The sequence below is a fragment of the Balaenoptera physalus genome (assembly GCF_965194825.1).
Source record: "Balaenoptera physalus genome assembly, chromosome: 1".
Classification (NCBI taxonomy): Eukaryota; Metazoa; Chordata; class Mammalia; order Artiodactyla; family Balaenopteridae; genus Balaenoptera; species Balaenoptera physalus.
In genome coordinates, this window is record NC_138882.1 from 52515539 (window position 1) to 52542115 (window position 26577).

Consider the following 26577-nt stretch of genomic DNA (forward strand, 5'->3'; position numbering starts at 1 on the left):
GGGGGCAGCTGAAGTGAGGAAGCGACATGCCTGATGCCCAAGATTCATTCTGGAGGACAACTTCAGCCCGAAGCACCCTGGTTAAGCCTGCTGTGTGGCCCATGGCTGCGATGGAGGTGTCTGCCTTTGCAGTGGTCCTGTCACCATCCTCCCTGCCCCTTTAGTGTCCCCTTACCTCCCACCAGCAGGCCCTTTGGGAAAGACCCAGCCCTTCAGACCCCAGCCCGCCCATAGGCGCCGAGGCAGGACTTTCTGAGCAGGTCTCCAGCCATCAGGGAACCGTGCAGGGCAGCGGGCAGCACAGCCTTCTGTTCTGCGGCCAGAATCTGCAGAGTGTGCTCGGCCAAGCGGTGCTCCCGGGAGGTGTTCCCTCCAGAGGCAGGCCTGCTGCTGCCACAGTGAGGCCCTGGCCCTGGGAGGCCCTTTCTCCTACCTCAGCGGTTCTCCTGCGTCCAGCCCTGCACTCCAACCTTTTCCTCTAAACTGACCTTCTCCCTCTGGCCTTATCCCAGCACACACAGGGAATCACACCCACACACCCACACACACGCACTCAAAACTGCTCAGAGAGATGAATCTCTGACCTGCAAATCTTTTATTGCCAATGACCTTTCCATACTAGCACCCACCCCCCGCCCTGGAAGTCACTCCTGCCAGCTCCTCTAAGAGACTGTGTGAGACACCCCTTGGCAGGTGCTCTGGCCTTTCTCTCAAAATACCACCCCCGACACAAACAGCCTGAAATTGTCACGTCCCTCCAGCCCACTGTCTGGGTATCTACCACTCAGAGGTGAATTTGGGTAATCTTGAAAAGATACACATGTCCCTGGGAGGATCAATCTGCCATATATCAGGGTGCGTTAGCTTAATGGATTACTCAGCTGCCAACATGGAGCTACGAAGGGCAGCTGCAGGCCTGGGCGTGTGGACGGGGAGTGGAGGGGTAGAAAACTCTGGAGCATGGCGTCCACGACGGGCAGGGTGGGCTGGGGCGTGCTGCAGGAGCTCTGGGAGTGCCCCATGCAGTCCGAGGCTCTGGCGAGATTAAGTCCCAAGTCAGGGTCTAGAAAGGGAAATGGGAGGAAGCCAAAGACAAACTTTTTAAGGTTCTATATTTTATATGCACCAGGCAGGGGTTGGAAGCCAAACTGCCTTCCTCTTCCCCGGGGTCCCCTTGCTCCTCCTCGTCTCTCCTCTTTCTTCTCATCCCACACTTTCTTTCCTCTCCTCCACACTGCCCTTCCCCTATTCCTTTCCTCTGACCCTAGAACAGAAAATAATCTCATTAGTTCTATTTTCTCTATATTAAAGATTTGAAAGTCTTTAGGGGGCTAGCCTTAGAATCTAACTATTGTTATGGCACCACTTTTTGGGAAAATTGCATGGTCTAGCCCTGTGCCTGGCTCAGCAGGTGCTCGACCAATGCTGGTTAAGTAAATAAGGGAGTAAAGGAAAGTCACTTCATTGTGGATCCCAAATGCTAGACTGGGCGGTGGCCTTTTGGAACCGATCCCTATGACTTTCCGGTGGGCGCAGATCAGAGGTGTCAGGTGTCCTGGGCTCCCACAAGATTCCAAAGATGAAGCCAGGGTGGGACCAGGACCCAGACCCCTAATCTTATGTGATTTCCTTCCTTGTGTCTTTGCAGCTTTTCCTTCTGGAGAGGTCAGTGGGGCAGGGACTGATGGGGTCACAGCGCCCTCTGCTGGTGCGTTTTCATAGTCGGTTTTTACATACTTGGGTTTACATTTATGTTTACTCTTGTTTTGAATGGGCTTGGGAGAGGCTGGAAGGGTGGGTTTCTGGTTTTATTCCAGGCCCACTCTTCATGAATGTCAAGACTGAAGGTGGCGCTCGGTGATAAAAGTAGATGTCAGGGTGGGCTCCCAGGCATTAATAATTTAATTGACAGTAGGTTTTGTTTTTGTTTTAACAACCTCCCTGGCCCGAGTGCCTAAGTATCAGGTGGAACTAGCTTCTGCTCCAGTCTCAGTGCTGCATCTCTGATGCCACTGGGTTCTCTCACATGCTTTTAAGAGGCACAGGTCTGGTTTTCCCTGAGTGAGCTGAGAGACCTTCCTCCAAGAAAGAGAAGCAACAGTGCCCACAGCAGGACTGGCTCCTGGACAGAGGTTGGCATTGAGTTTTCCCTCCTCATCACGAACCTTGGTTCCCCCCAAAGCCCGGCATATACTAAAGAGCTCCTGGGTCGAGGGGTAGCGGGCAGGAGAACCAGCCACAGGGGTACAGAACCCAAGGCCACTAACTCAAACTGCAGCAGCCCCTAGCTGAATGAAGCCCCCTATTTTCCATACACCTGCTGGCCCAGCATAGAGCACTGCTTCTCAGACTACAGTGGGCACTGGAGTCACCTGAGAAGTCTTGTTAAAATGCAGGTCCTGATTCAGTAGGCCTGGCATATAGCCTGAGACTCTGCATTTCTAACAGGCTCCCAGGTAATGCTGATACTGCTGGCCCAGGGACACACGGGGAGATTCTGACATCAGAATGCTCGGGTTCAAACTCCAGCTCTGCCACTTATTCTGTGACCTCAGACGGATTACTTTCATTACCTTCTCTCTCTGAGCCTGTTTCTTCCTATACAAAATAGGGAGGTTGACCATTTAAATGACTTCATAGAAAGACAGACAGAATGATTTCATGGGGTTACCGTAAGAATAAAATGAAACAATGCAGGTGAAGCTCTTAGCGCAGAGCCTGCAGTGCCCAGTACATGGCAAATATCTTTATACTCATGTGTCCGTTCAGCAAGTCCCTGTCAACTCCCTGCTGTGCACTTGGCACTGCCCTGGGCCCTGCTGTAGAGCAGTGACAGAAACACAATCTCTGCTCTCAAGGAACTCACATTCGAGCAGAAGAAGACAGACCACAACAAGTGAAATGGATAGTATGTAAATGTCGGTGCTAAGTGAGCTGGAGAGGAAAATAAAGCAGAGTAAAGAGGATAAGGAACGCTGGAGGTGGGGATATTGTTGTTTGTACAGTTGGGGAAAGTGCCACTGAGAAGGTAACTTTGAGGTGACGGCCACACGGATAGCTGAGGAAATGGGCAGGAATGTCTGTGAGTGCAAAGGCCCTGAGGCAAGAGTGTACACGGTATGTGTGAAGAAGAACAAAGAAGCCAGTGTGGCTAGAGCCCAGAAAGTGAGGGGGAGAATAGTATGTGTGGGCTGAGTGTGAAGGTAGCAGGGTGGATGCCACAGGGCATTGCAAGCACCAACTTTGGATTTTGTTCTGAGAGAAATGGGCAAACACTGGAAGCTCTGACCATAAGAGCAACGAGATCTAAGTGACATTCTAAAAGGACAAGTTTGGCTCGTTGGGGATAGACTGCAGGGGCTCCTTCTCTACTCCAGACCACTGTAATTCCTCAGAGGAGAGAGGAGTGTGCAGAGACCCCTGGTAGCAGTGGTGGGAGAATACGTATCGAATAAGTGTCGCTCATGGGTAAAAACATAAAGCCATTTCCATTTTGTTTTCTATTGTCCTTTTAAATTGTCCTTTTAGTGGTGTTAATTCGCCCCCTTCCTCTGGATGAACACATGGACAGGGCATGACTTCACTGGCCACTCCCAGGAAAGAGAAAGGTCCAAGGTGCTTCCCATCAGAAAGGATTTGGGGAGATCTCACCTGACTTTGTCTCTGTTCTTAAGCGTCCTTCCTGGGCCACCTTTCTCTTCCTTAAAAAAAGAAAAATGTTATTAGTTTTATTATACAAACAATGCATGTTCCTTGTAGAAACTTTAGAGATTATAGATAGGCACAAAGTATGACATAAGAAATTGTCATAATCCTACTACTCAGAGAAAACCACTGCTGTTATTCTATTCTTGTATATATCCTTCTAGGTCTTTTCAGTTCATGCAGGCCTCCCTATGTGCACATACACACACCCCAAATTTTTACCAAAAATGGGATTATACTTTATTTCATAACTTGCTTTTTTTCATTTAACATTATATCATTAACATCTCTTGATGGCATTAAATATATTTCAACAACATATTATTCTTAATATCAGTGGAGCATTCCATTTTATGGATGTGCCACAATTTATTTAACCAACTGGTGTCCACTTATGTTGTTTCTGATTTTTAAATATATATATCATAAATGACTCCATGATGAGTATCCTTATAACTAAATCCTAGTGGCCACCTGTAATCTTTTCCTATCTTTTAAAGCATCTGATATGTATCACTAAATTGCCCTCAGAAATATTGTATGGATTAGACTCATATTGGAGTCGCTCATCTCCCCACAAACTCATCACCCATAAAAAAAACAACAAACCCTTCTTGGTCACGTTTAAAAGCTGATATTGATAATAAAGTGTCAGGTGGGCAGAACCTTGCACCATTCTGCTCCATCACCTGCTGAAGTCATATTCTTCACCTTCTGAGTCCTCTAGAGTTGGAATTGGGGTTGGGCTTTCAGACTCACTGTTCATTCTCCAGAAGTGAGATTTGATTTCTGTTTGGTTGTGTTTTGATCTAATATAGAGGGAAGTACCAAAGAGTCACATTGATCACACGTGTAGGAGGGTAAATGACCTTTCAAATACTGAAGGGGGTTCAGGGAGGCTCTAGGGGTCCCTGGAATCAGACAGGGCAACCCCCCTTAGGAAGATGGGTGGGTAACCCATTGTCATGGAAATGGATATACTCAGACCTGTTGCATCTGAGAGAGATGGGGCTCCCGTCTGTGGTGGTGGACACCTGAGCCCATCCTCACCCACCTTTTGGGGCTGGCTGTGGCCTGTGACCAGGAGAAGGGAAGCTGTGAGTGGGGGTCATGCCAGGGCCCAGGGCAGTGATGGGAATGGATGGCACAGTCTGGCCTCCTCCTGGGCCCAGCCCTGCCTGCCTAGTGGCTGCCAAATGACGCACCCTCCTGTTTCTCTGGTGACTGCTTGAGTCAGGGCCTGGGGCTGCAGCACCTGTTACCTGTGCGTGAGCTAGGGTGAGCCACTTACCCCTCACTCTGTTGGAATCAGACACCAAGGTTACAGGGTGGGATGCTGTGTTACAAGGGACCGCTCTGTACTCTAGAACAGGCAGTCCCAATCCCCATACCATTTTTATAATTTCCTGTTGATTGATTTCCTAATATACGCATCCTTCCTCCTCTCAGAACATTTATTTTTTTAAATCGAAGTAGATCAAAATTCATTTTATTGCAGACCTGGCTCTGACTGGAGGTGGGATGGAGAACTGAAGCCTTTTAATCTGAGAAAGGCAGTTCTGACCTCATCATCATTGTTCTCAGAGCAATTTTTTTTTAAAGAATTGAATTCCTCTGCATGTGCTCTCATTCAACCCCCTTTGAATTAGGTGTGGTTATGCCCACGTTCCAGATGGAAAAGCAATCTGAGAGGTGAAGTGACTTACCTGCGGCCACGCCACTGATTCATGTCCAGATCCAGCTGACTGCCTTCTATCTCATCTTACTGCCCTTGGAAATACAGCCAGCCCCAGAGAGCCACAGAGCACTGGCCCAGGAGTCAGAAGACCTGGGTTCTGGTCTTGGTTTTGCTACAAATGGGCTGTGTGCCTGAGGGCACCTCACTGCGCCTCTCTGGGTCTCAGAATCCTCACTGTAAATTGAAGAGATTTGACCAATCTCTGACATTCCTTCTAACCGTGGGGCCTTAGCTCAGGCTTGTTAGGTGGTAACAGAAAGCCACTCTGCTTAAACAGAAATGTGCACCTCGGTCCAAGGGTCCAGAGGCTCTCATGAAGCCAAGGCAGGGGCCAGCACCAGCCCAGTCAGGCCAGGGCCTGGGCCAGACAGTGGCTCTCACAGCCCCCTCTGCAGAACTGCACGAGTCTCCACTTCTCTCAGTCCCTCTGTTTCATTCTTCTCTCTCTGCAAAATGATTTTTTTTTTTTTTCTGTAGATCTGCATCTTTGGCCAATGGTGGCAGAGGCCTCTTCAGCTCCCAATTATAAGTCCAGTTCTGGGGGCCAGCTGAGTCTCACCAAATTCCAATTTCAAATTCCCAGGGAAAGAAATCGATTGGGCAAGTTGAGCTGGCTGTCCACCTTGCTCGGATCAATTGGATCCTGTAGCACAAAGCAGAAATGGTGGCCCAGGTCAGGCCAGTGCCCCCCAAGAGGCTCTGTACGTGGGACAGGAATAGCATCTTTGGGAGAAGAGACAAGGTTAAGTATAATTCCCTTCCAGATGACATGACATTGAGACCTACAGAAAAAGCACAAGCTCACCAGCAAAGCTGGCCCAAGAGCAGCATTGGCGGGATGGCAGGCTGTGGCTCCCTGAACATCCATTCCCAAGGGCAGACATGACAGCTGTGTGAGAGCCAGGCAGAACTGTCCCCCCCAACACACAGTGTTGTCCTTCTGCTGCCTCCGAGTTGGAGGACGTGGAACTAGGGCACAGGGGAGCTCGGAAAGGGTCAAGGGACAGGGACTGCAGAGACCACTGCCACCAGTCTTTGGGGGCTTGATTAGCAGTGTACGGTCATTTGCACAAAAAAAGACTCAGCACTTCAGTTGATCCTGACAGCCCTGTTTCCCTGATGACCTTGTCTTAGTTCTTAAAACTGGCACGTGTGGGAATTCCCCGACAGTCCAGTGGTCAAGACTCTGTGCTTTCATTGCCAAGGCTGTGGGTTCGATCCCTGGTTTGAACCCACAAGCTGCAGGCTGCGGCCAAAAACAAAAACACACAAAAAAACAAACAAAAAAACTGGCACGTGTATTCTCTCTTGCTGCATATCAAATTGCCTCAAAATCTAGCAACTTAAAACCACAAGCATTTATTATAATATTTCACAGTTTCTGCAGGTCAGGTAGTTAGGTAGTAGGGTTCTGGCTCAGGGTCTTCCCATGAGGTTGCAGTCAAGTCGTTGGCCAGGGCTGCAGTCATTGCAAAGCCCTACAGGGCTGGAAGATGATGCCTCACATGGCTGTTGGCAGGAGGCCTTGGTTCCTTGCCACGTGGCCCTTGCCATAGGACCGCTTGGATGTCCTCACCACACGGCAGCAAGCTTCACCCAGAATGCGTGTCCAAGAGAGAGCAAGGCCAAAGCCACATGTCTTTTGTGACTTAGTCTCAGAAGTAACACCTCATCACTTCTGCCATAATCTGTTCATTAGATGCAAGTCACAATGTGTAGCCCTCACTTAAGGGGAGAGGAATTAGATTTCTCTTGAAAGAGTATCAAAGAATTTGTGGGCCTATTTTTTAAATAAATTTTTATTGGCATATAGTTGCTTTACAATGTTGTGTTAATTGCTGCTGTACAACGAAGTGAATCAGCTATACGTATACATATATCCCCTCTTTTTTGGATTTCTTTCCCATTAGGTCACCACAGAGCATTGAGTAGAGTTCCCTGTGCTATACAGTAGGTTCTCATTAGTTATCTATTTTATACATAGTAGTGTATATATGTTGATCTGTGGGCCTATTTTAAAACCACCGCTGCACAGAACTGAATGATGCAGTGTTCCCAAGTGTTTGGAGGTTTGGTAGTCAAGGGATGGGGTTTGGGGAGTCCCCTGTGGTAGGGAGAATATTAACCCCCAAATATGTCCATGTGCTAATCCCCAGAACCTGAGAATATGTTATGTTACATGGCAAAGGGGAAGTAAGGTTGATCATCAGGTGACCTTAAACTAAGGAGAGTATCCTGGATTACCCAGGTGGGCCCAATGTAATCACAAGGATCCTTAAAAGTGGAAGCAGGAGGCAGAAGAAGAATCAGAGTGGTGCACAGTGAGAGACTTGACTGGCCATTGTTGGCTTTGAAGATGGAAGAAGGCCATGAGCCAGGAAATGCAGGCAGCCTCTAGAATCTGAAAAAGGCAAGGCAACGGATCCTCCCGAGTCTCCAGAAGGAATGCAGGCTTGACTTTAGCCCAGTGAGAACAATTTTGGGCCAATTTTGTGTTGACTTAAGCCATTAAATGTGTGGTAATCTGTCATAGCAGCAATAGGAAACTAATAGAGGACTATACCCACCCTTCTTTTCCCCATTCCAAATCCATTTCTGCTTTCATCACAGGCTTGTGATGATTGTACTTATTTATATATGGTCCATGTTTTCAATACATGTGTTTACCATCTCTCCTTTAAAACTATAAGCTCCTTGAGGGCAAAGCCTATGTTTTGTTTTGGTTTTTGTTTGTTTTTTAAATGTTTATCTGAAGCACCCAAGGCACCGCTCATGACTAGGTAGCCATTAAGAACTTGAACATTTACTAGACCACCTAAAAGTTGAAGCAGCCAACTTAGCAAAGAGACGAAACAAGAAAGAGCTGGTGTGAAATAAAATATGGAATCCCATTAATTCATCGTTCGTTGAACTGAAGCCAAAGAATCGCACCCATGGCAAGATAGTTTGTTGAAATACTCTTTTCTCTGTATCTTTCTTTGCTCTGGTTTCAAGCCAGCAACCAGGCTTCACCTTCCCTCGGTGGAGGGATTTGGGGCAGGACACAGCGTGAAGTGGGAGGTCAATGGCTCGTCCCCACCTTTAAAGGCCTCTGAAAGGCTAGGTCTCCTTTGGGTGGGGTTGAGGAAACTTTCCAGAGGATAGGGAGGGTGGATCCTTAGAGCCCAAGAAGGGGACCAAGTTCCTATGAGCAGTGGAGCCTCAAGTCCTGCTTAGTGACGAGACCTCAGAGGGAAGCAGTGCAGGCTAGACCCTGGGCCCGGGGGTTCCTCCCATTGCCCAAATTACACACGCGTGCACGCGCACACACACACTCACACACACTTCTGGGATCACGCAGAATGGCATCTGATATCTTCAGGGCCTCCCTTCCTCTCTTTTGACCTGGGACGTTTTCAGAACCAGGTGAAGAGGAGGGAAGCAGGGATGAGGGGGGAAGGATCATCCTTAGGAAGACCCTAAGGGTGACCTTAAGAATTTTCCACTAAACCATCAGGAAGCAAGAAGAGAGGCTGGAGTCTGAAATACACTGATTTCAACCCAAAAACGTGACACTCCTTGCACACTCAAGTTTGAGGCTGATATTCAACACTTTGACTCTCGCTTTGGCTTTAAATGAAGATTTTACTCTCCGGGTAGAGGGAGCCAGGGGCAGGGTGGTATGCAAGAGGGCAGCAAGCATTTGCTGTGCAGCTCAAGGAGTGGGGAGAGGCTGAACCAGAGCTGCTGATAGGTCCTGCGGTGGCACTAAGTTGGAACTACGTCCTCAGTCACACAGGAGTTGAAGCACAGATAAATCAGAAAGCAGGTCCAGATGCCAAGGGTGAAAAGGATGCCCAGGCCTGGTATGGAAGTTGCCTGTTATATGGGGAGAAAGTCAGGAGCCTGAGGCAAGGTCAGCTCAGCAGCTGGCAAGGCACCCTCCCCTCCACGGGGGCCTCTAGCCAGCAGCCTCCAGGCTGGGCTAAGCAAGTCCTCCTTCCTGTGCCACGTCCTCTAAGACTGAGTGGATGTGAGGGGGGGCAGAGCCTGCATAACCATAACCACGGGTGAGATTTGATGGGAATGCACCCCTGAGCACACTGCCTTTGGGAGGACGGGGCACCCGATTGAGATAAGGGGCTTCCATGGATCTACCTACCCCTGATTGTAGTTGTTCTTTGGGGCACACAACAAACATTTCTCCTGTGGAGGACAGAAACGGCACCAGAAAGATCATTGTTCCCTGGTCCAAGATGGCCAGACTGCTGGGCACCTCATCAGGTCTTGCTATAGGAAAGGACAGAACAGTACAGTTGCACTTGGGAGCAGGTGCATCCAGGGTTGAGTCCTACTTGGTCATGGTTTCGGAATCACCCCGGGCCTATAGGGCAAGACCCCAGAGCGGACTCAAGACTAGGGAGGCATCCTGGGGCCAGGAGAGGAGTGGAACCAGTCCTTTACAGCAAGAGGTAAGGGAGTGAGAGAGCCCAGGGGAGGCCGGGGGAACAGGAACCCAGGGGTGTAACACCGGGGCAGGGGCAGGGAGGGCTTCATTACACAGCAGGTATCACATCGGTGAAGGGACTCCATTGGATCCTTTTTTGGTTGTTGTAGTGCCATCATCTTTTTGTGAAGGGCAAGTAGCGCTCCATCAGCTCCATCCATTTTCTTGAGCCGGATCTGTGGGTCTGTGTCCATCTTTCCTATCAGCCTGAGTTCTTGCTGCTCCTTTGGTCCTCTCCTGAGAGGACTGGGGAGTCAGGGAGGGGCAGAATTGGGGAGATAATTTTCAGCATGAAAGGAGATAACCAGTAGCATGGTTGGCCGTGGAAGGCCTTGACTACAAGCCACTGGGGAAGAGAAACCAAGCTCCTTGAAGGGTCTGGGAGTCCACTGAACCCCGAGGACACTTAGCAAAGCGAAGGGAGGAGATTCTTTAGGGTTGAGGAGAGACGGGTGCAGGTTACACTCCCAGCCTGCTGTTCTTCTGTATATTTATTAAAACATCCAACTTCTCATCCATATCCTTTTGCATTTCCTTCAAGAGAGAATTCAAAGCTAAAATCATCATCATGAAGGACTTTTGAAGTCCCTTTTCCTGCCTCGTTCTGCAAACCACTCAGAGACCACCGCAACATCTTACTTCCTCAAGAATCCTTACCAGCCCTGGGTGAGGTGGCTCACTAGGATGTACCTGACATGTGCCACCTCTCCCTGTCTCCTCCCCCATTCCATAACGAAGCTGAAGCACAGGCAGAGTCATTAGGGGCTTGTCCAAAGTCTCCATGTGAGTCAGAGGCCAGGATCTATTTTACCTGATCTCACACTTGAATAAAACCCTTATCTGCCTTGGTTCAATGCCTATACAATCATGGAACCAAGAAAACAAACCCCGTGGGCTTCCCTGGTGGTGCAGTGGTTGAGAGTCCACCTGACATTGCAGGGGACACGGGTTCGAGCCCTGGTCCGGGAGGATCCCACATGCCGCGGAGCAACTAAACCCGTGTGCCACAGCTACTGAGCCTGCGCTCTGGAGCCCACGAGCCACAACTACTGAGCTCGCATGCCACAACTACTGAGCCCGTGAGCCACGGCTACTGAGGCCCGCACGCCTGGAGCCCGTGCTCCGCAACAAGCGAAGCCACCGCAGTGAGAGGCCCGCGCACCACAACAAGGAGTGGCCCCCGCTCGCTGCAACTAGAGAAAGCCCGTGCACAGCAGCGAGGACCCAACACAGCCAAAAATAAATAGATAAAATAAATAAATTTATTAAAAAAAAAAGAAAACAAACCCCGTGACCCCCCCAAAGACGTTTCTGACTCCAGTGTTTTGACCCCTGCCATGTACATAGATCCTGTGTATCTGTGTTTGCTCCATCTTTTACCCAACTCCTGGCAGAAATGGTCAACACAAAATAAAGTAGACAGTAGCTCAAATGGCACCTCACATTTATTATTAAGAACTGAAATAATAATAAAATCTTCTTGGCAAATTTTAGATCTATAAAATTTGACCCGGAAAAATTGGATAGAAATAGTGGTCACAAAGAATTTCTAAGATGGTGACAGTATTACTGACAATATCTGTGAAGGACAAAAACAGGGTTGGATTGACTATCACAAAATATAAATGAAAAATAATTTGCTTCAAGGAAAACCATTTTAATAAAAAATGAAAGATCTGGGAAGAGTTTACTGATCTGGGGTAGAAAATTGATCAAGGAATTACACTGTCAGGATGGAAATGATTTCCAAAAAATATCTTCTTGAAAAGCATTTTAAAATGTTTGTATAAATTTTGAATAAGACATTTGTATTTGTAAATAAAGTCAAATATCCTTGAAGTCAATATTCCCCCGGGTCCAAAACATCAGAGTCAAAACGTCCCATATTCTTAAAAGTCTCACCATCACTTCAAACTCATCATGTTCCAAACTGACCTCTTCACTTTCTCTTCTAAATTAGCTGCTTCCCAACTAGCCTGTCACTGTCACCACTTTTTTCTAATCGTCCAGATTAAAACTTTGGTGTCATCATGCATGCTTGCCTCGCCTTCATTCTTTATACTGAATCAATCACCAAGAATGTTATTTTTCCTTCGCTGCGTCTTTCAGATTTACCCTTTTCCTTCTGTTTCTACACTTGGTCCAGCTTTCTTCACCTTGAGCGGGGATGCGGCTTCCAGTTTGATATTCTTGCTCCAGACGGCCCCCACCGGCTCCCCCGGCGCCCCCAGGCCACCTTGCAAGCAGCTGCCAGCTCAGCTTTCTGAAGTTCTGCTCCTAGCATGTTCTTTGATTAAGAATCTCCAGAGGCCTCTTACTGCTTACACAACCAAGTCCCAACCTGTCTGCCTGTCTTTCAGAAGCCTTCATTATCCACCGCCTTTGTGCCCACTCCATTTTATTTCTCACAGTTTCCCCCAATGATCCTTCTTTTATGACTGATCTCCCCACTGACTGTGAGAAGCTTCGCGTTCATCCTGCTTCCATGCTGTGTGCAAGCTGTTCCCGTGCCCGAAATAGCCTCCTTTGTGCCTTGTGATACCCACTAACAAAACACTTACTGTGTTTGCATTTTGATATAGAAATAAGACATGCCCTTTGCAGACAATGTGGACAATACAGAGGAATATAAAAGAAAAAATTAATCTCATCACCTTTCAATAACAGCAATTAACCCTTTTGGTATATTTCTTTCCAGTCTTTTTTCTATATATTTACTTACCAATTTTTTTTCACCTGTTGAGATCAGCCTGTATATATTACTTGCATCTTGCTTTTTCACTTCTCATTAGAAATATTCTTTCTAAATTCTGTCTCCTATAGTGAATTTTCATTATATAGATGTATCATAATTTTTTTGGCTATTCCTCTACTTTTGAAAATTGTGGTTGTTTATAATTTTTTGCTATTATAAATAATCCTGTGATGAACATCTTTTTATATATGCCCGTGCTGGCATTTCTGATTATTCTCATAGGTTAAATTCTGAGAAGTCAAGGAGTTGATAAGTCATTGAGTTTTGATATTTTTGATACCTATTGTCTAATTCCTTTTTAGTTTTGTACAAACTTGTACTCCAATCAGCAGTACAAGAGCATTCCTATCTTGCTTTATAATTGTCATAAATTACAACTTGGCTTATTTGAATGTGGCAATTATCTAAGTATTGTTTTCATTTGCAGTTATTTGGTTACTCATGAGGTAAAACTTGTTAATATATTTATTGCTTTTTAGTAATATTCCCCTCTGTGGATTGTTCACATATACGCTTCGCCCATTTTCCTAGTTGGTTCTTATTGATTTGTGTGAGCTTTGTATGTTACACATAAAAAGCTTTTGTCTATGACTATCATATTTGTGGAAAATTATTTCCCCAAAACTGTTGCTTACTTTTTAACTCTGTGTATGGTGCTTTTCTGTTATAATTTTTAAAATTTTTGTATTGTTAAACATTATCAATATTTCCTTTGTGATTTCTTCCATTGTAGTTATATTTAGACCATTCAGTTAAATACATACTTCTTATTTTTATTTTTAAAATTCACTTTATATACTATTTCAGTTTATACTGTTAACTGAGTTAAGCTTTTCCCTTATATAGTCAGGCAATATTCTTTTTTATTGGAGTATAGTTGATTTAAAATGTTGTGTTAGTTTCTGCTGTACAGCAAAGTGCATCAGTTATACCTATACATATATCCACTCCTTTTAAAATTATTTTCCCATGTAGGTCATTACAGAGTATTGAGAAGAGTTTCCTGTGCTATACAGCAGGTTCTTATTAGTCATCAGTTTTATGCACATCAGTGTATACATGTCAATCCCAATCTCCCAATTCATCCCACCACCACCCCTCCCCACCATGGCCACGCCCCGCCGCTTTCCCCCCTTGGTGTCCATACGTTTCTTCTCTACATCTTTCTCTCTATTTCTGCCCTGCAAACCGGTTCATCTGTAGCATTTTTCTAGGTTCCACATGTATGCGTTAATATACGATATTTGTTTTTCTCTTTCTGACTTCACTCTGTATGACAGTCTCTAGATTCATCCATGTCTCTACAAATGACCCAGTTTTGTTCCTTTTTATGGCTGAGTAATATTCCATTGTATATATGTACTACATCTTCTTTATCCATCCGTCTGTAGATGGGCATTTAGGTTGCTTCCATGACCTGGCTATTGTAAATAGTGCTGCAATGAACATTGGGGTGCATGTGTCTATTTGAATTATGGTTTTCTCTGGGTATATGCCCAGTAGTGGGATTGCTGGGTCATATGGTAATTGTACTTTTAGTTTTTTAAGGAACCTCCGTACTGTTCTCCATAGTGGCTGTATCAATTTACATTCCCATCAACAGTGCAAGAGGGTTCCCTTTTCTCCACACCCTCTCCAGCATTTGCTGTTTGTAGACCTTCTGATGATGTCCATTCTAACTGGTGTGAGGTGATACCTCATTGTAGTTTTGATTTGCATTTCTATAATAATTAGTGATGTTGAGCAGCTTTTCATGTGTCTCCTTTGGAGAAATGTTTATTTAGGTCTTCTGCCCATTTTAGGATTGCGTTGTTTGCTTTTTTAATAATGAGCTGCATGAGCTGTTTATATATTTTGGAGATTCATCCTTTTCCGTTGATTCGTTTGCAAATATTTTCTTCCATTCTGAGGGTTGTCTTTTCATCTTGTTTGTAGTTTCCTTTGCTTTGCAAAAGCTTTGAAGTTTCATTAGGTCCCATTTTTTTATTTCTGTTTTTATTTCCATTACTCTAGGAGGTGGGTCAAAAAAGTTGTTGCTGATATTTATGTCAAAGAGTATTCTTCCTATGTTTTCCTCTAAGAGTTTTATAGTGTCCAGTCTTACATTTAGGTCTCTAATCCATTATGAGTTTATTTTTGTATATGGTGTTAGGGAGTGTTCTAATTTCATTCTTTTACATGTAGCTGTCCAGTTTTCCCAGCACCACTTATTGAAGAGACTGTCTTTTTTCCATTGTATATCTTTGCCTCCTTTGTCATAGATTAGTTGACCACAGGTGCATGGGTTTATCTCTGGGCTTTCTATCCTGTTCCATTGATCTATATTTCTGTTTCTGTGCCAGTACCATATTGTCTTCATTACTGTAGCTTTGTAGTATAGTCCAAAGTCAGGGAGTCTGACTCCTCCAGCTCCGTTTTTTCCCCTCAAGACTGCTTTGGCTACTTGGGGTCTTTTGTGTCTCCATATAAATTTTAAGATTTTTTGTTCTAGTTCTGTAAAAAATGCCGTTGGTAATTTGATAGCGATTGCATTGAATCTGTAGATTGCTTTGGGTAGTATAGTCATTTTCACAATATTGATTCTTCCAATCCAAGAACATGGTATATCTCTCCATCTGTTTGTAGCATACTTAATTTCTTTCATCAGTGTCTTATAGTTTTCTGCATACAGGTCTTTTGTCTCCCTAGGTAGATTTATTCCTAGGTATTTTATTCTTTTTGTTGCAAGGGTAAATGGGAGTGTTTCCTTAATTTCTCTTTCAGATATTTCATAATTAGTGTATAGGAATACAAGAGATTTCTGTGCATTAATTGTGTATCTTGCAACTTTACCAAATTCATTGATTAGCTCTAGTAGTTTTCTGGTGGCATCTTTAGGATTCTCTATGTATAGTATCATGTCATCTGCAAACAGTGACAGTTTTGCTTCTTCTTTTCCAATTTGTATTCCTTTTATTTCTTTTTCTTCTCTGATTGTCATAGCTAGGACTTCCAAAACTATGTTAAATAATAGTGGAGAGAGTGGACATCCTTGTCTTGTTCCTGATCTTAGAGGAAATGCTTTCATTTTCTCACCATTCAGAATGATGTTTGCTGTGGGTTTGTCATACATGGCCTTTATTATGTTGAGGTATGTTCCCTCTATGCCCACCTTCTGGAGCGTTTTTATCATAAATGGGTGTTGAATTTTGTGCATCTATTTTCTGCATCTATTGAGATGATCATATGGTTTTTATTCTTCAATTTTTTAATATGGTGTATCACATTGATTGATTTGCGTATATTAAAGAATCCTTGCATCCCTGGGATAAATCTCACTTGATCATGGTGTATGATCCTTCTAATGTGTTGTTGGATTCTGTTTGCTAGTATTTTGTTGAGGATTTTTGTATCTATATTCATCAGTGATATTGGTCTGTAATTTTCTCTTTTTGTAGTATCTTTCTCTCGTTTTGGTATCAGGGTGATGGTGGCCTGGTAGAATGAGTTTGGGAGTGTTCCTTCCTCTGCAATTTTTTGGAATAGTTTGAGAAGGATGGGTGTTAGCCCGTCTCTAAATGTTTGATAGAATTCACCTGTGAAGTCATCTGGTCCTGAACTTCTGTTTGTTGGAATATTTTTAATCCCAGTTTCAATTTCATTACTTGTGAGTGGTCTGTTCATAGTTTCTATTTCTTCCTGGCTCAGTCTTTGAAGGTTATACCTTTCTAAGAATCTGTCCATTTCTTCCAGGTTGTCCATTTTATTGGCATAGAGTTGCTTGTAGTAGTGTCTTAGGATGCTTTGTATTTCTGTGGTGTCTGTTGTAACTTCTCCTTTTTCATTTCTAATTTTATTGATTTGAGTCCTCTCCCTCTTTTTCTTCATAAGTCTGGCTAATGGTTTATCAATTTTGTTTATCTTCTCAAAGAACGAGTTTTTAGTTTTATTGATCTTTGCTCTTGTTTTCTTTGTTTCTATTTCATTTATTTCTGCTCTGATCTTTATGATTTCTTTCCTTCTACTAACTTCGGGCTTTGTTTATTCTTTCTCTGGTTCCTTTAGGTGTAAGGTTAGATTGTTTATTTGAGATTTTTCTTGTTTCTTGAGGTAGGCTTGTATTGCTATAAACTTCCCTCTTAGAACTGCTTTTGCTGCATCTCATACGTTTTGGATTGTTGTGTTTTTGTTGTCATTTGTCTAGGTATTTTTTGAGTTCCTCTTTGATTTCTTCAGGGATCTCTTTGTTATTTAGTAACATATTGTTTAGCCTCCATGTGTTTGTGTTTTTTACGTTTTTTTCCCCTGTAATTGATTTCTAATCTCATAGCGTTGTGGTCAGAAAAGATGCTTGATATGATTTCAATTTTCTTAAATTTACTGAGCCTTGATTTGTGACCTAAGATGTGATCTATCCTGGAGAATGTTCCGTGCGCACTTGAGAAGAACATGTAATCTGCTGTTTTTGGATGGAATGTCTTATAAATATCAATTAAATCTATCTGGTCTGTTGTGTCATTTAAAGCTTGTGTTTCCTTATTAATTTTCTGTTTGGATGATCTGTCCATTGGTGTAAGTGAGGTGTTAAAGTCCCCCACTATTATTGTGTTACTGTTGATTTCCTGTTTTATAGCTGTTAGCAGTTGCCTTATGTATTGAGGTGCTCCTATGTTGGGTGCATATATATTTATAACTGTTATATCTTCTCGGATTGATCCCTTGATCATTATGTAGTGTCCTTCCTTGTCTCTTATAACATTCTTTATTTTAAAGTCTATTTTATCTGATATGAGTATCACTACTTCAGCTTTCTTTTGATTTCCATTTGCATGGAATATCTTTTTCCATCCCCTCACTTTCAGTCTGTATGTGTCCCTAGGTCTGAAGTGGGTCTCTTGTAGACAGCATATATATGGGTCTTGTTTTTGTATCCATTCAGCGAGCCTGTGTCTTTTGCTTGGGGCATTTAATCCATTCACATTTAAGGTAATTATCAAGATGTATGTTCCTATGACCATTTTCTTAATTGTTATGGGTTTGTTTTTGTAGGTCCTTTTCTTCTCTTGTGTTTCCCACTTAGAGAAGTTCTTTTAGCATTTGTTGTTGAGCTGGTTTGGTGGTGCTGAATTCTCTTAGCTTTTGCTTGTCTGTAAAGCTTTTGATTTCTCCATCAAATCTGAATGAGATCCTTGCTGGGTAGAATAATCTTGGTTGTAGGTTCTTCCTTTCCATCACTTTAAATATATCATGCCACTCCCTTCTTGCTTGTAGAGTTTCTGCTGAGAAATCAGCTGTTAACCTTATGGGAGTTCCCTTGTATGTTATTTGTCGTTTTTCCCTTGCTGCTTTCAGTAATTTTTCTTTGTCTTTAATTTTGCCAATTTGATTACTATATGTCTTGTCATGTTTCTCCTTGGGTTTATCCTGTATGGGACTCTCTGCACTTCCTGGACTTGGGTGGCTATTTCCTTTCCCATGTTAGGGAAGTTTTTGTCTATAATCTCTTCAAATGTTTTCTCGGGTCCTTTCTCTCTCTCTTCCCCTTCTGCGACCCCTATAATGCGAATGTTGTTGCATTTAATATTGTCCCAGAGGTCTCTTAGGCTGTCTTCATTTCTTTTCATTCTTTTTTCTTTATTCTGTTCCATGGCAGTGAATTCCACTGTTCTGTCTTCCAGGTCACTTATCCGTTCTTCTGCCTCAGTTATTCTACTATTGATTCCTTCTAGTGTAGTTTTCATTTCAGTTATTGTATTGTTCATCTCTGTTTGTTTGTTCTTTAATTCTTCTAGGTCTTTGTTAAACATTTCTTGCATCTTCTCGATTTTTGCCTCCATTCTTTTTTTTTTTAATTTATTTTTGGCTGCGTTGGGTTTTTGTTACTGCGCGTGGGCTTTCTCTAGTGGTAGCGAGCAGGGGCTGCTCTTCATTGAGGTGTGCGAGCTTCTCATTGTGGTGGCTTCTCTTGTTGCAGAGCATGGGCTCTAGGTGCACGGGCTTCAGTAGCTGCAGTGCGTGGGCTCAGTAGTTGTGGCTCGAGGGCTCTAGAACACAGGCTCAGTAGTTGTGGCTCGTGGGCTTAGTTACTCCGCGGCATGTGGAATCATCCCGGACCAGGGATCAAACCCGTGTTCCCTGCACTGGCAGGCAGATTCTTAACCACTGTGCCACCAGGGAAGTCCGCAGACCCCATATTAAGAGGTTCTGATATAATTGCTATGGGGTGCAGCCAGGTGCAAAGAGGAGCTGTTCAAAACCACAGTACAGGTGATTCTAACACGTAGCCAATGTTAATAACTACTGCTAATGTGCTAAGGACCTGGTTCTCATCAGGAGCAAGGATCTGAATCACTTAACAGAGTTTTGAGCAACTGTGCCCAACCTTGGAGGTTTTTATTCACTTTATCTGGGCCAGGGCCTGGGTAAATGGATTTTAGAAATCCTCAGAAGTGATTCTCAGTGCATCCCTGGCAGAGAGACTGTTACAGGATTATCTATGTTGGTTTCATCATTTGTCTGGTTATCCTTGGGCTGTACCACCTTAATTTGATTATTAAGTTGGCTTCATTATGATTTTAATATCTGGTAGAAGTAATGCCCCCTTACAACTCTTGAAAAATTTATAAATAAATGCTTTTGCCTATTTATGCTTCTGCATTTGTTGTTCTCAATCTTCTACCTGGGGACCATGAACAAAACCCCAGGGTGCCAGCCCCATCCACACAGGACCTGAGCTCTGTTTCCTATATTTGTGCTCCTGGTGATTCTGAAACCCACCAAAGTCTGTAAACTGCTATTCTAGAATCTAGATGATCCTTTTAGTAATTACTGAGTTCAAAAATAATCTTATGGGGCTCTTGATTAGATTCATATTAAATTTCCAATGCTGCCTTAAGACTCACCTTAAGGTTCACTTCCTCTGAAAGGACTTTTCTGGTTACCCCAACCCGCATTCATTACTCACTTCTCTAAACCCCTGGTTAGTTGACAACCAGTCATCATTTAGCTTGGTACTTACTTGTTATTTTGTTCTTTTTTGCAATAGAGTTTGGGTCTCTTATCAAGTTGTAAGCACTTGCAGGGCAGGCTTGGCATCTCCTTGCATGATTCCTAGTATGGTACTGGCCCATGGAGGGCACTCAGTAAATGCTTACCTTCATAATCTCCACAAATTCATGGAGTTTTTCAAAATCCTTGTCCATTACATCTTTTATCTAGTGAGGAAGAAAGGCAAAGAGCACATTATTGAATGTGGAGTTGTCCTTCAGGCATTTTAAGCTAAGGGCTGCAGCTGCTCCCCTGGAATGAGCTGGATGAAGATTAAGGAATGTTCTAATAATGGCCTACTAAAGCCACTTTCTTCCCAAGAGTCTGTGAAGGGACTAGGGTGAGTGTATCATCAAGTCACCACCAGCAGCAGCCTTGGCACAGCTTGGATCTGGTCATTGCAAGGCTGCCATGTGGAGCTCAGACCACAGCTCAATTACACGTTCTTGCGTGAGCATTTCCTTTGTTCATAAATATGCTATAGGTGATTCCATCAGAGAAACAAGAAGAGGATTCTTTCTCTGCAGCTTGCTCAGGGGAAGAGTATTAGGACAATGGAATTGGTCCCTGACTGCCCCCAAATTCCAGGTCAGTCCCTCTCACTCTGTCACTAAGGTTGTATCTCCCCACCCTTATTAATGAGATATCTTAGAGAGCCCTTATCATTCAAAATTTGGGTTTAAGCATCAAACAAGTAAGAAACAGATAACCTAAGCTGCTGACACTTAAACACTCTAGGGGATTTGGGCTCAGTTGGTTTGATTGCTTTTTCCATGCAATTTCTGATTTTCTTTACTATTCAAAGTTAGGCATTGCATTTTCCTTGAAGCTACACTTTTTCTCCGTGAGCTGAAAAGTCTCATCCTGTTACCTGTTTTATCTCCTCCATTTTTTCCTTGAGCTCTTCCCTCACCTTCCTGAGTTCATTCTGAGGAAATAAAATAGAGAAGGAGTAAAGAAATGTCTTGGATGGAAGGGAAACGGTCAAAAGGAGGAAAGGAAAGATCCTGGGGCCTTGCCAAAAGAGGAGCAGAGAGATAGATGCCAGCAGGGAGGAAAGAAAGGATGCTATTAAGAAAATAGGATAGTGGGACACACAGACATCCTGTACCTCCAGATGTGATGCACTTTGAAAAGGTCATACTTTCGCTCCTGTGGTGTGACCACCGAAAAATGCATGGCCTAAGTCTAATGGTGAGGAAGCATCAGACAACCCAGATTCAGGGTCATTCCACAAAATAAATGATTTGTAATCAAAAATGACAGTGTCCCAAAAGACAAGGTCGAAGAACTGTTCCAGATGAAAAAAGACTGAAGAGACATGGAAACTAGATGCAAGGTGTGATTCTGGATTGGATCCCAGACCAAAAAAGTTATCTTCTCTTTTTTTATGAAAGACATTAGTGGGATAACTGGTGAAATTAGAATAAGGGCTGTAGGTGAGAACTGTATCAACACTAATTTCCTGCTTTTGATGTTTGGATAATAGTACTGTGGCTGTGTAAGAGAGTGTTCTTGTTTTGAGGAAATATATACCGAAATTTGAGAGAACCTCATGCTCGCAGATGGTTCAGGAAATATATATGTTATATATAGGTGTGTGAATATGAAAGAGAGAAAAAAAAAACCAAGATAAAATGCCAACATTTGGGAATCTGGGGGAAGGGTATAACTCATTGTTCCATTTTTCGGAAAATTTTCTGTAAGTCTGAAATTATTTTAAAATAGAGAGAACCAGAAGGAATGAAGTCACAGGGGCTGGAGCAGAACTGCAGATGCCAGCAGTTTACCTGCTGCAGAAGTTGTTCTGTCGGCCCCACCTGTTCACTGTGCTGATCCAACTTCCTGTCTCCTGGGTCCACACACCTACCTTTAGCTCCTTTGTCCCTCCTGGTTTGGTAAATGGTCCTTCTTGTTTAGCTCCTTTGTAGTCATATGTCTGTTGGTTGAAAACAGAAACGCAGAATATTGGAAACTGCAGGCGTGGGAGGGTGAGGCAGGAGGGATGACTCCGAGTTTCTGCTCCTCCCTTTGGGCCAGCGCAGAGGTAACCTGGCCTCACCTGTGCAGGAGTTTCCTCCATCCTTCTCCCCTCTGTGAGCTCATCTCATTCCACTCCCTTCCTGGCCCACTGGGCCTCAGCTTTCTGTCCCCTCCACAGCCATACTCATTCCCACCTCAGGGCCTCTGTGCGTGCTGCTTTTTCTGCCCACAGCACTCGTCTTTAGCCCTCCAGGGGCCGCAGCCTTGTCCTACAGCTCTCAGCTCAGAGGAAGGCCTTCCTGACACCCTCAACCCACAGCAGCCCCCCGGTCACATCTCCCTATTTTTAATTCTCTGCATCATAGGTAAAACTACTGAATTTTTCCTTATTTATTTAGGTATCTGCTTTGTTCTGTGAGAGCAGAGAGCTTGTCTCTCTCTCAGTGTATCGGCCAGCATCTGGGACAAGTCTTGGCCACCAGGAACAGCGAATGACCCCTGACTCCAAGTCGCCTCCCCATGCGTCTCAGGCCTGGCTGCCGGTATGACCTCAAACAAGCTTCTTACTCTGATCAGCTCTGGCTTCAATTCCAGGCAAACTGCCTTGTAGTTCTTGTTCTGCAGAGACAGGAGGCTGGGATTCAGGCTGCCAGGCATCAGGATTGGGGAGGACCCTCCACCCACCCAACCCTGCCTGTCTAACTGCACTTAAGCTCAGGCCCACATACCCCCAGCGCCTGAGCCAAGATAACTCACATTTTCTCATGTTCTACTCCTCTCATGAATGACACCTGCCAGTTCAGCAGGCAGCCCTCTCCCTGGGGAGCTGGCGGGGGTGAGGGCTGGCGGGAGCACTTTAAGATAACTGAAGGAAGCTGTCTAAGTATTTTTTCAGGAGCATTGACTTTGGAGGTAGACAGACAGACTTGAATTCTAGTCTCAGCCGCCCTCCTTACCAGCTGTGTTGACTTAGGCAAGTTATTTAGCCTCTCTGAGCCTTCACTTCCTCGTCTGTAAATCGTGGATGATAATTACCTTTATCTGATGAGATTCTTGTGTGCCTTAAACACGCGGGTAAAATGCGGGCCTGGCTGGGCTCATGGCTCCCGGAGTGGCCGGGGTTGGGGTGGGGCATCTCAGTGCTCCTTGTCCTGGCAGGGTCCTTCCCACCCCAAGGCCAGGGGTCCATTCCCCACCCTCCTTCCAGCCTGAGAGGCCACGTCATGCTCAGAGGGAGAAAGAAAAGCCAAGGGTTCGCTGGGGACTCTCTGTACCCCCCAACTCCAACCAGTGAGAGTTCAAAGAGGCCCCACATTGGCCAGCAACGTTTCTCCTTTACCAGGTTTGTTTTCTTCAGTTCTGCCCTCTTGGCCGACATGATGGAGGAGGCCAGAGTGTTCTTCAACTTCCCAACCTCCCCACAATGGGCCCCGGGACCAGGCCACTGTCCTATGCAGGTTACAGGCTGAGGTGAGGGCAGGACGCCCACCTCTCTGTGTGTGGAACAGCTGAGGTCACAATGCCCAGGACCCGCATGCCGGCCGGAGTGTCACCGTAACTTTGAGCCTGGGGTGCCTCGGCCGCTGAGAAGAGGACCTCAGGCCGGTTCCAAAGCCACGAAGTCTCCCTCCTGCAAGGGGAGAGGGGCTGTCCTGGAAAGCCCACCCTGAAGGACCACAGCCTGCATGGCCCGAGCACAAGGCACGCCCCAGGAGAAGCAAAAATTGCTGGCACTCCTTTCCCAGCGGGACCCACCCAAAGACCAGGAGAAGGTGTCTGCCCTCAACAATGAGCTTCTCCTGGGAGCCCACACACCTGCTCTCCTGACCCTTCCTCGAGCCTGAAGCTATTTTGGGTTGGGATGCCCTGAAGTCTCTCCGGTTCAAGGTGCACGTACTGTGCTAATCCGGGGCTGTCTGTGCTGGGGGAGGGGTGCCAGTCTCGGCAGGGCGATCTCTGATGCCCAGGCCTGACTGCACAGCTGGCTCTGTCCCCTCTCCCCTCCTACACCCAACTCCATTCTTTTCTCCTGGTTTTTCTACTATCCCGGAAGAGCGTTAGGGCAAGAAGCAGTATGTGGACAGTGCGGTCGGGGAAAAGCCCAGATGACGGGCGATGAAGAATACTGAGGCCATCCTGCGGGTAACTGTGATTTGTGTTTCAAGAGCAAAGGAACGTGGCCTCCCCTGGGACCTAAAATTATTCAGCATCCAGGTTAGCAAGCCTAACTGGATGCTGAATAATTCTCTTTCCTCTTATCCTTGGGCGTGCCTTCTTCCCTCTACTACTTGCTACAGAAAGGGCCAACTTGGAAATTCCTAGAACAGACAGTACAGGAAATGATGCAAATTGCATGTGAAGTGCGTGTCCGCACCCCGGACATGACTTATCACCCTCACCTTCCCATTTCCTGCGCCTATGCCTGTTCTTCCCAGAGGCCCTGAGCACTGGAGCTTCTTCGGAGTCACTTGCAGCATTTCTGACGCATTTCCTAGGGGGTTATTTTGCAGCTCCCAACCTGGTGAGAACCTTCAGTCTCAGCCCATCACAACCAAAGGAGAACGTCTGTCACTGTTCAGTGGGGGAGGAAAAGAGATGGGAGGGGAGGCAAGGAAGTGGTGGGGAGCTTCCCAAGCTCCTCTCCCCCTTGTAAATGAGGGGTTGGAACACTAAGGTCCTTTGACCACTGTGCTCGGTCCTCCCAGATCCGCTGGCCACATGGCAGGAGGGCCCTTTCTCCACAGGTTTCCAAAGATCCCATAGGCTTGAGCAGGAAACTACAGTGAAAATGATGGTCTCCTTCTCAACATTTACCAGCTGTGTGAAAATGGGCACCTTCTCGTCTTTGTTTGGGGTTGAACTCCTCCTGGGCCTGCAGCAAAGTGTCCTTTGCTTGGCTGAGCAGTTTTTAAATGAGTCTCCTCTTGGCCAAGCATGTCACATGAGCCCACTGGCCCATATATCAGGAAATTGGGTGTAAAAGGAATCAAGGTCTCATTGTGAAAACCTCTTTGTAAAGTAGAAAATTATACACACATCATCATCATCGTCGTCATCATTTGGACAGAAATTTAACTACAGACCCACAGCTCCAGGCTTGTGCCTTCGTATAGTACTTGCTATTCATGCCCTCAAATACATCATTGTTGTCATCAGTATGTTCTGGAAGGGCTGGGAATATGTTTAATGAACCTGAATAAATGAGTCTGTTACTCTCTTCTCTAAGATTTTGCAACTGTGCGAGGCCCTAGGTGGAAGCAGCCCTGTGATGTGGAAGTATGACTTTGTTATATGCAGGCCGTAGGCCATTCTTACCTGGAGAATGTCAGGTAGGCTTTTCCTAACCCCCCTTCAGGGCAAAATCCACTGGTCCACAGCAAGGACCGTAGAGCCCTCTGATGTTCCAATGGAGTTTGGTGAAAGGGGAGATTCCCAACAGAGAGAAAGAAGCAGTCATGTGTCTCTCTTCCCCAAGCTGATGGCATTTGGATTTCCTTTTCTTTATAGGGGTCCTGATCTTTCAGTTTCATGAAGACAATGTTGTGTGCAGGGTGGAGGCCGGGGGAAGGAGGATTAAAAATGGCCTCAGGCCTCTGTGTTTGGCCTCTTGTGATTCCAGAGGTACAAAGTTCCAGGGTCCGGCCTACAATGAAGCCCGGGCTCAGCCAAGACTCACATCTAGGCCCAGAGAAGGTGAAGAGAACGTCATCTGTGCTGAGGGGCCCATTTGACTACAGGGGACCCAGTGTTCTAGAGCCCTTTGATTCACAAAGGTGCCCAGAGTCCTGACGGCTGTGGTCTCCAGTCAACCTTGCACGACACAGCTTGCCACACGTGACCTCGATGATTGGCCCCTGAACACCCTGCCTCACACTGCAGTGTCTAGCGCTGCCGCCCAGTGGCGGGCTGGCTGGTTCTTAGCCCCAGGGGACCTCTCACGGGGCTTTTATATGATTGGTTACCGCATTGTCCCACATAACTGACTTATAGACACCTTACTTCTACACTGTGCAGGGTTCAGACACCTTTTCTCATTGACACATTGGTTCCTATGTCATTTCTGATCATTCCTATAAATAGTGTATCAGATCTTGGCTAGAATCAAGTCCTACTATATTGTTTCTATGGAATTTCTATCATGTGAACTTCTAGTGCCTCTATTTCAGGAACAAAACGTAATATTCTGAACCATTAATGGTAAATCTCCAGCTACCGCAATACAGCTAATGATAAGTGAAAAGTCAGAGCAAAGGCTTTGTTTGAGGATCGCAGGCTTTTTTCTCCTGTGTGTTCTCTGTGACAGGGACGCATTTGCCAGGGCCTCCCAGGACCCAGGGGAACCTGTTACGGTTCCCACAGCCAACTGGTACAGTGCAGCCTGCTGTGTGAAATAAAGAGCCACCAACCCTCAGAGGCTCCCCTGCTCCTGCCACACATAGCTCCTGGGGCCTCCTTACTTGGCTGGTGTCCCTTTACCGTCTTTGGATGCAGCCCAAGTAGAGGAGGATGGCAGTTATACTCCTGCCTCTCTTGGCTTCCCTGATCCAAGGCTCTCTACACTTGCTATCCCGGTCTGTAGCCTCCTCTCCACCTCTGACACCTCCAGATTCCCATTTATCACTGAAGCAATCAAACTGGTGCAACAGCCTCTCTGGATTGCCCTTGTTGGGGGACTGTGACTGGCGTGGTGTCCATGGAGGCTCACAAATGGGAGGATTCCATGGGTTAGTCCTGGGGGCAGCCTGCATCCCTCCCACTCACATTTCTTCGGCTACAAACTAACAAGGCAAAGGAGGGTTCTCAAAGTGTTAGTCTGAAACCAGAAAGGAGTCCTAACCAGAAAGGAGGCTGGGATATGTGGCCACGTGTCTCCCAAGAATAAGA

The 26577-nt window shown here is 45.4% G+C and overlaps 1 protein-coding gene across 1 annotated transcript; it reads right to left on the reverse strand.

Annotated features, from left to right (window-relative positions):
- Nucleotides 1-5354: 5354 nt before the first annotated feature.
- Nucleotides 5355-25573, reverse strand: TEX35 (testis expressed 35). Its single transcript, XM_082465974.1, has 6 exons — nt 22153-25573; nt 21581-21649; nt 20582-20638; nt 19818-19877; nt 10393-10463; nt 5355-10175 (listed from the first exon to the last, which is right to left on the reverse strand). The coding sequence occupies exons 1-6, from the start codon at nt 22348-22350 to the stop codon at nt 9839-9841; spliced, it is 792 nt and encodes a 263-aa protein (XP_082322100.1). The 5' UTR covers nt 22351-25573; the 3' UTR covers nt 5355-9838.
- Nucleotides 25574-26577: the final 1004 nt, after the last annotated feature.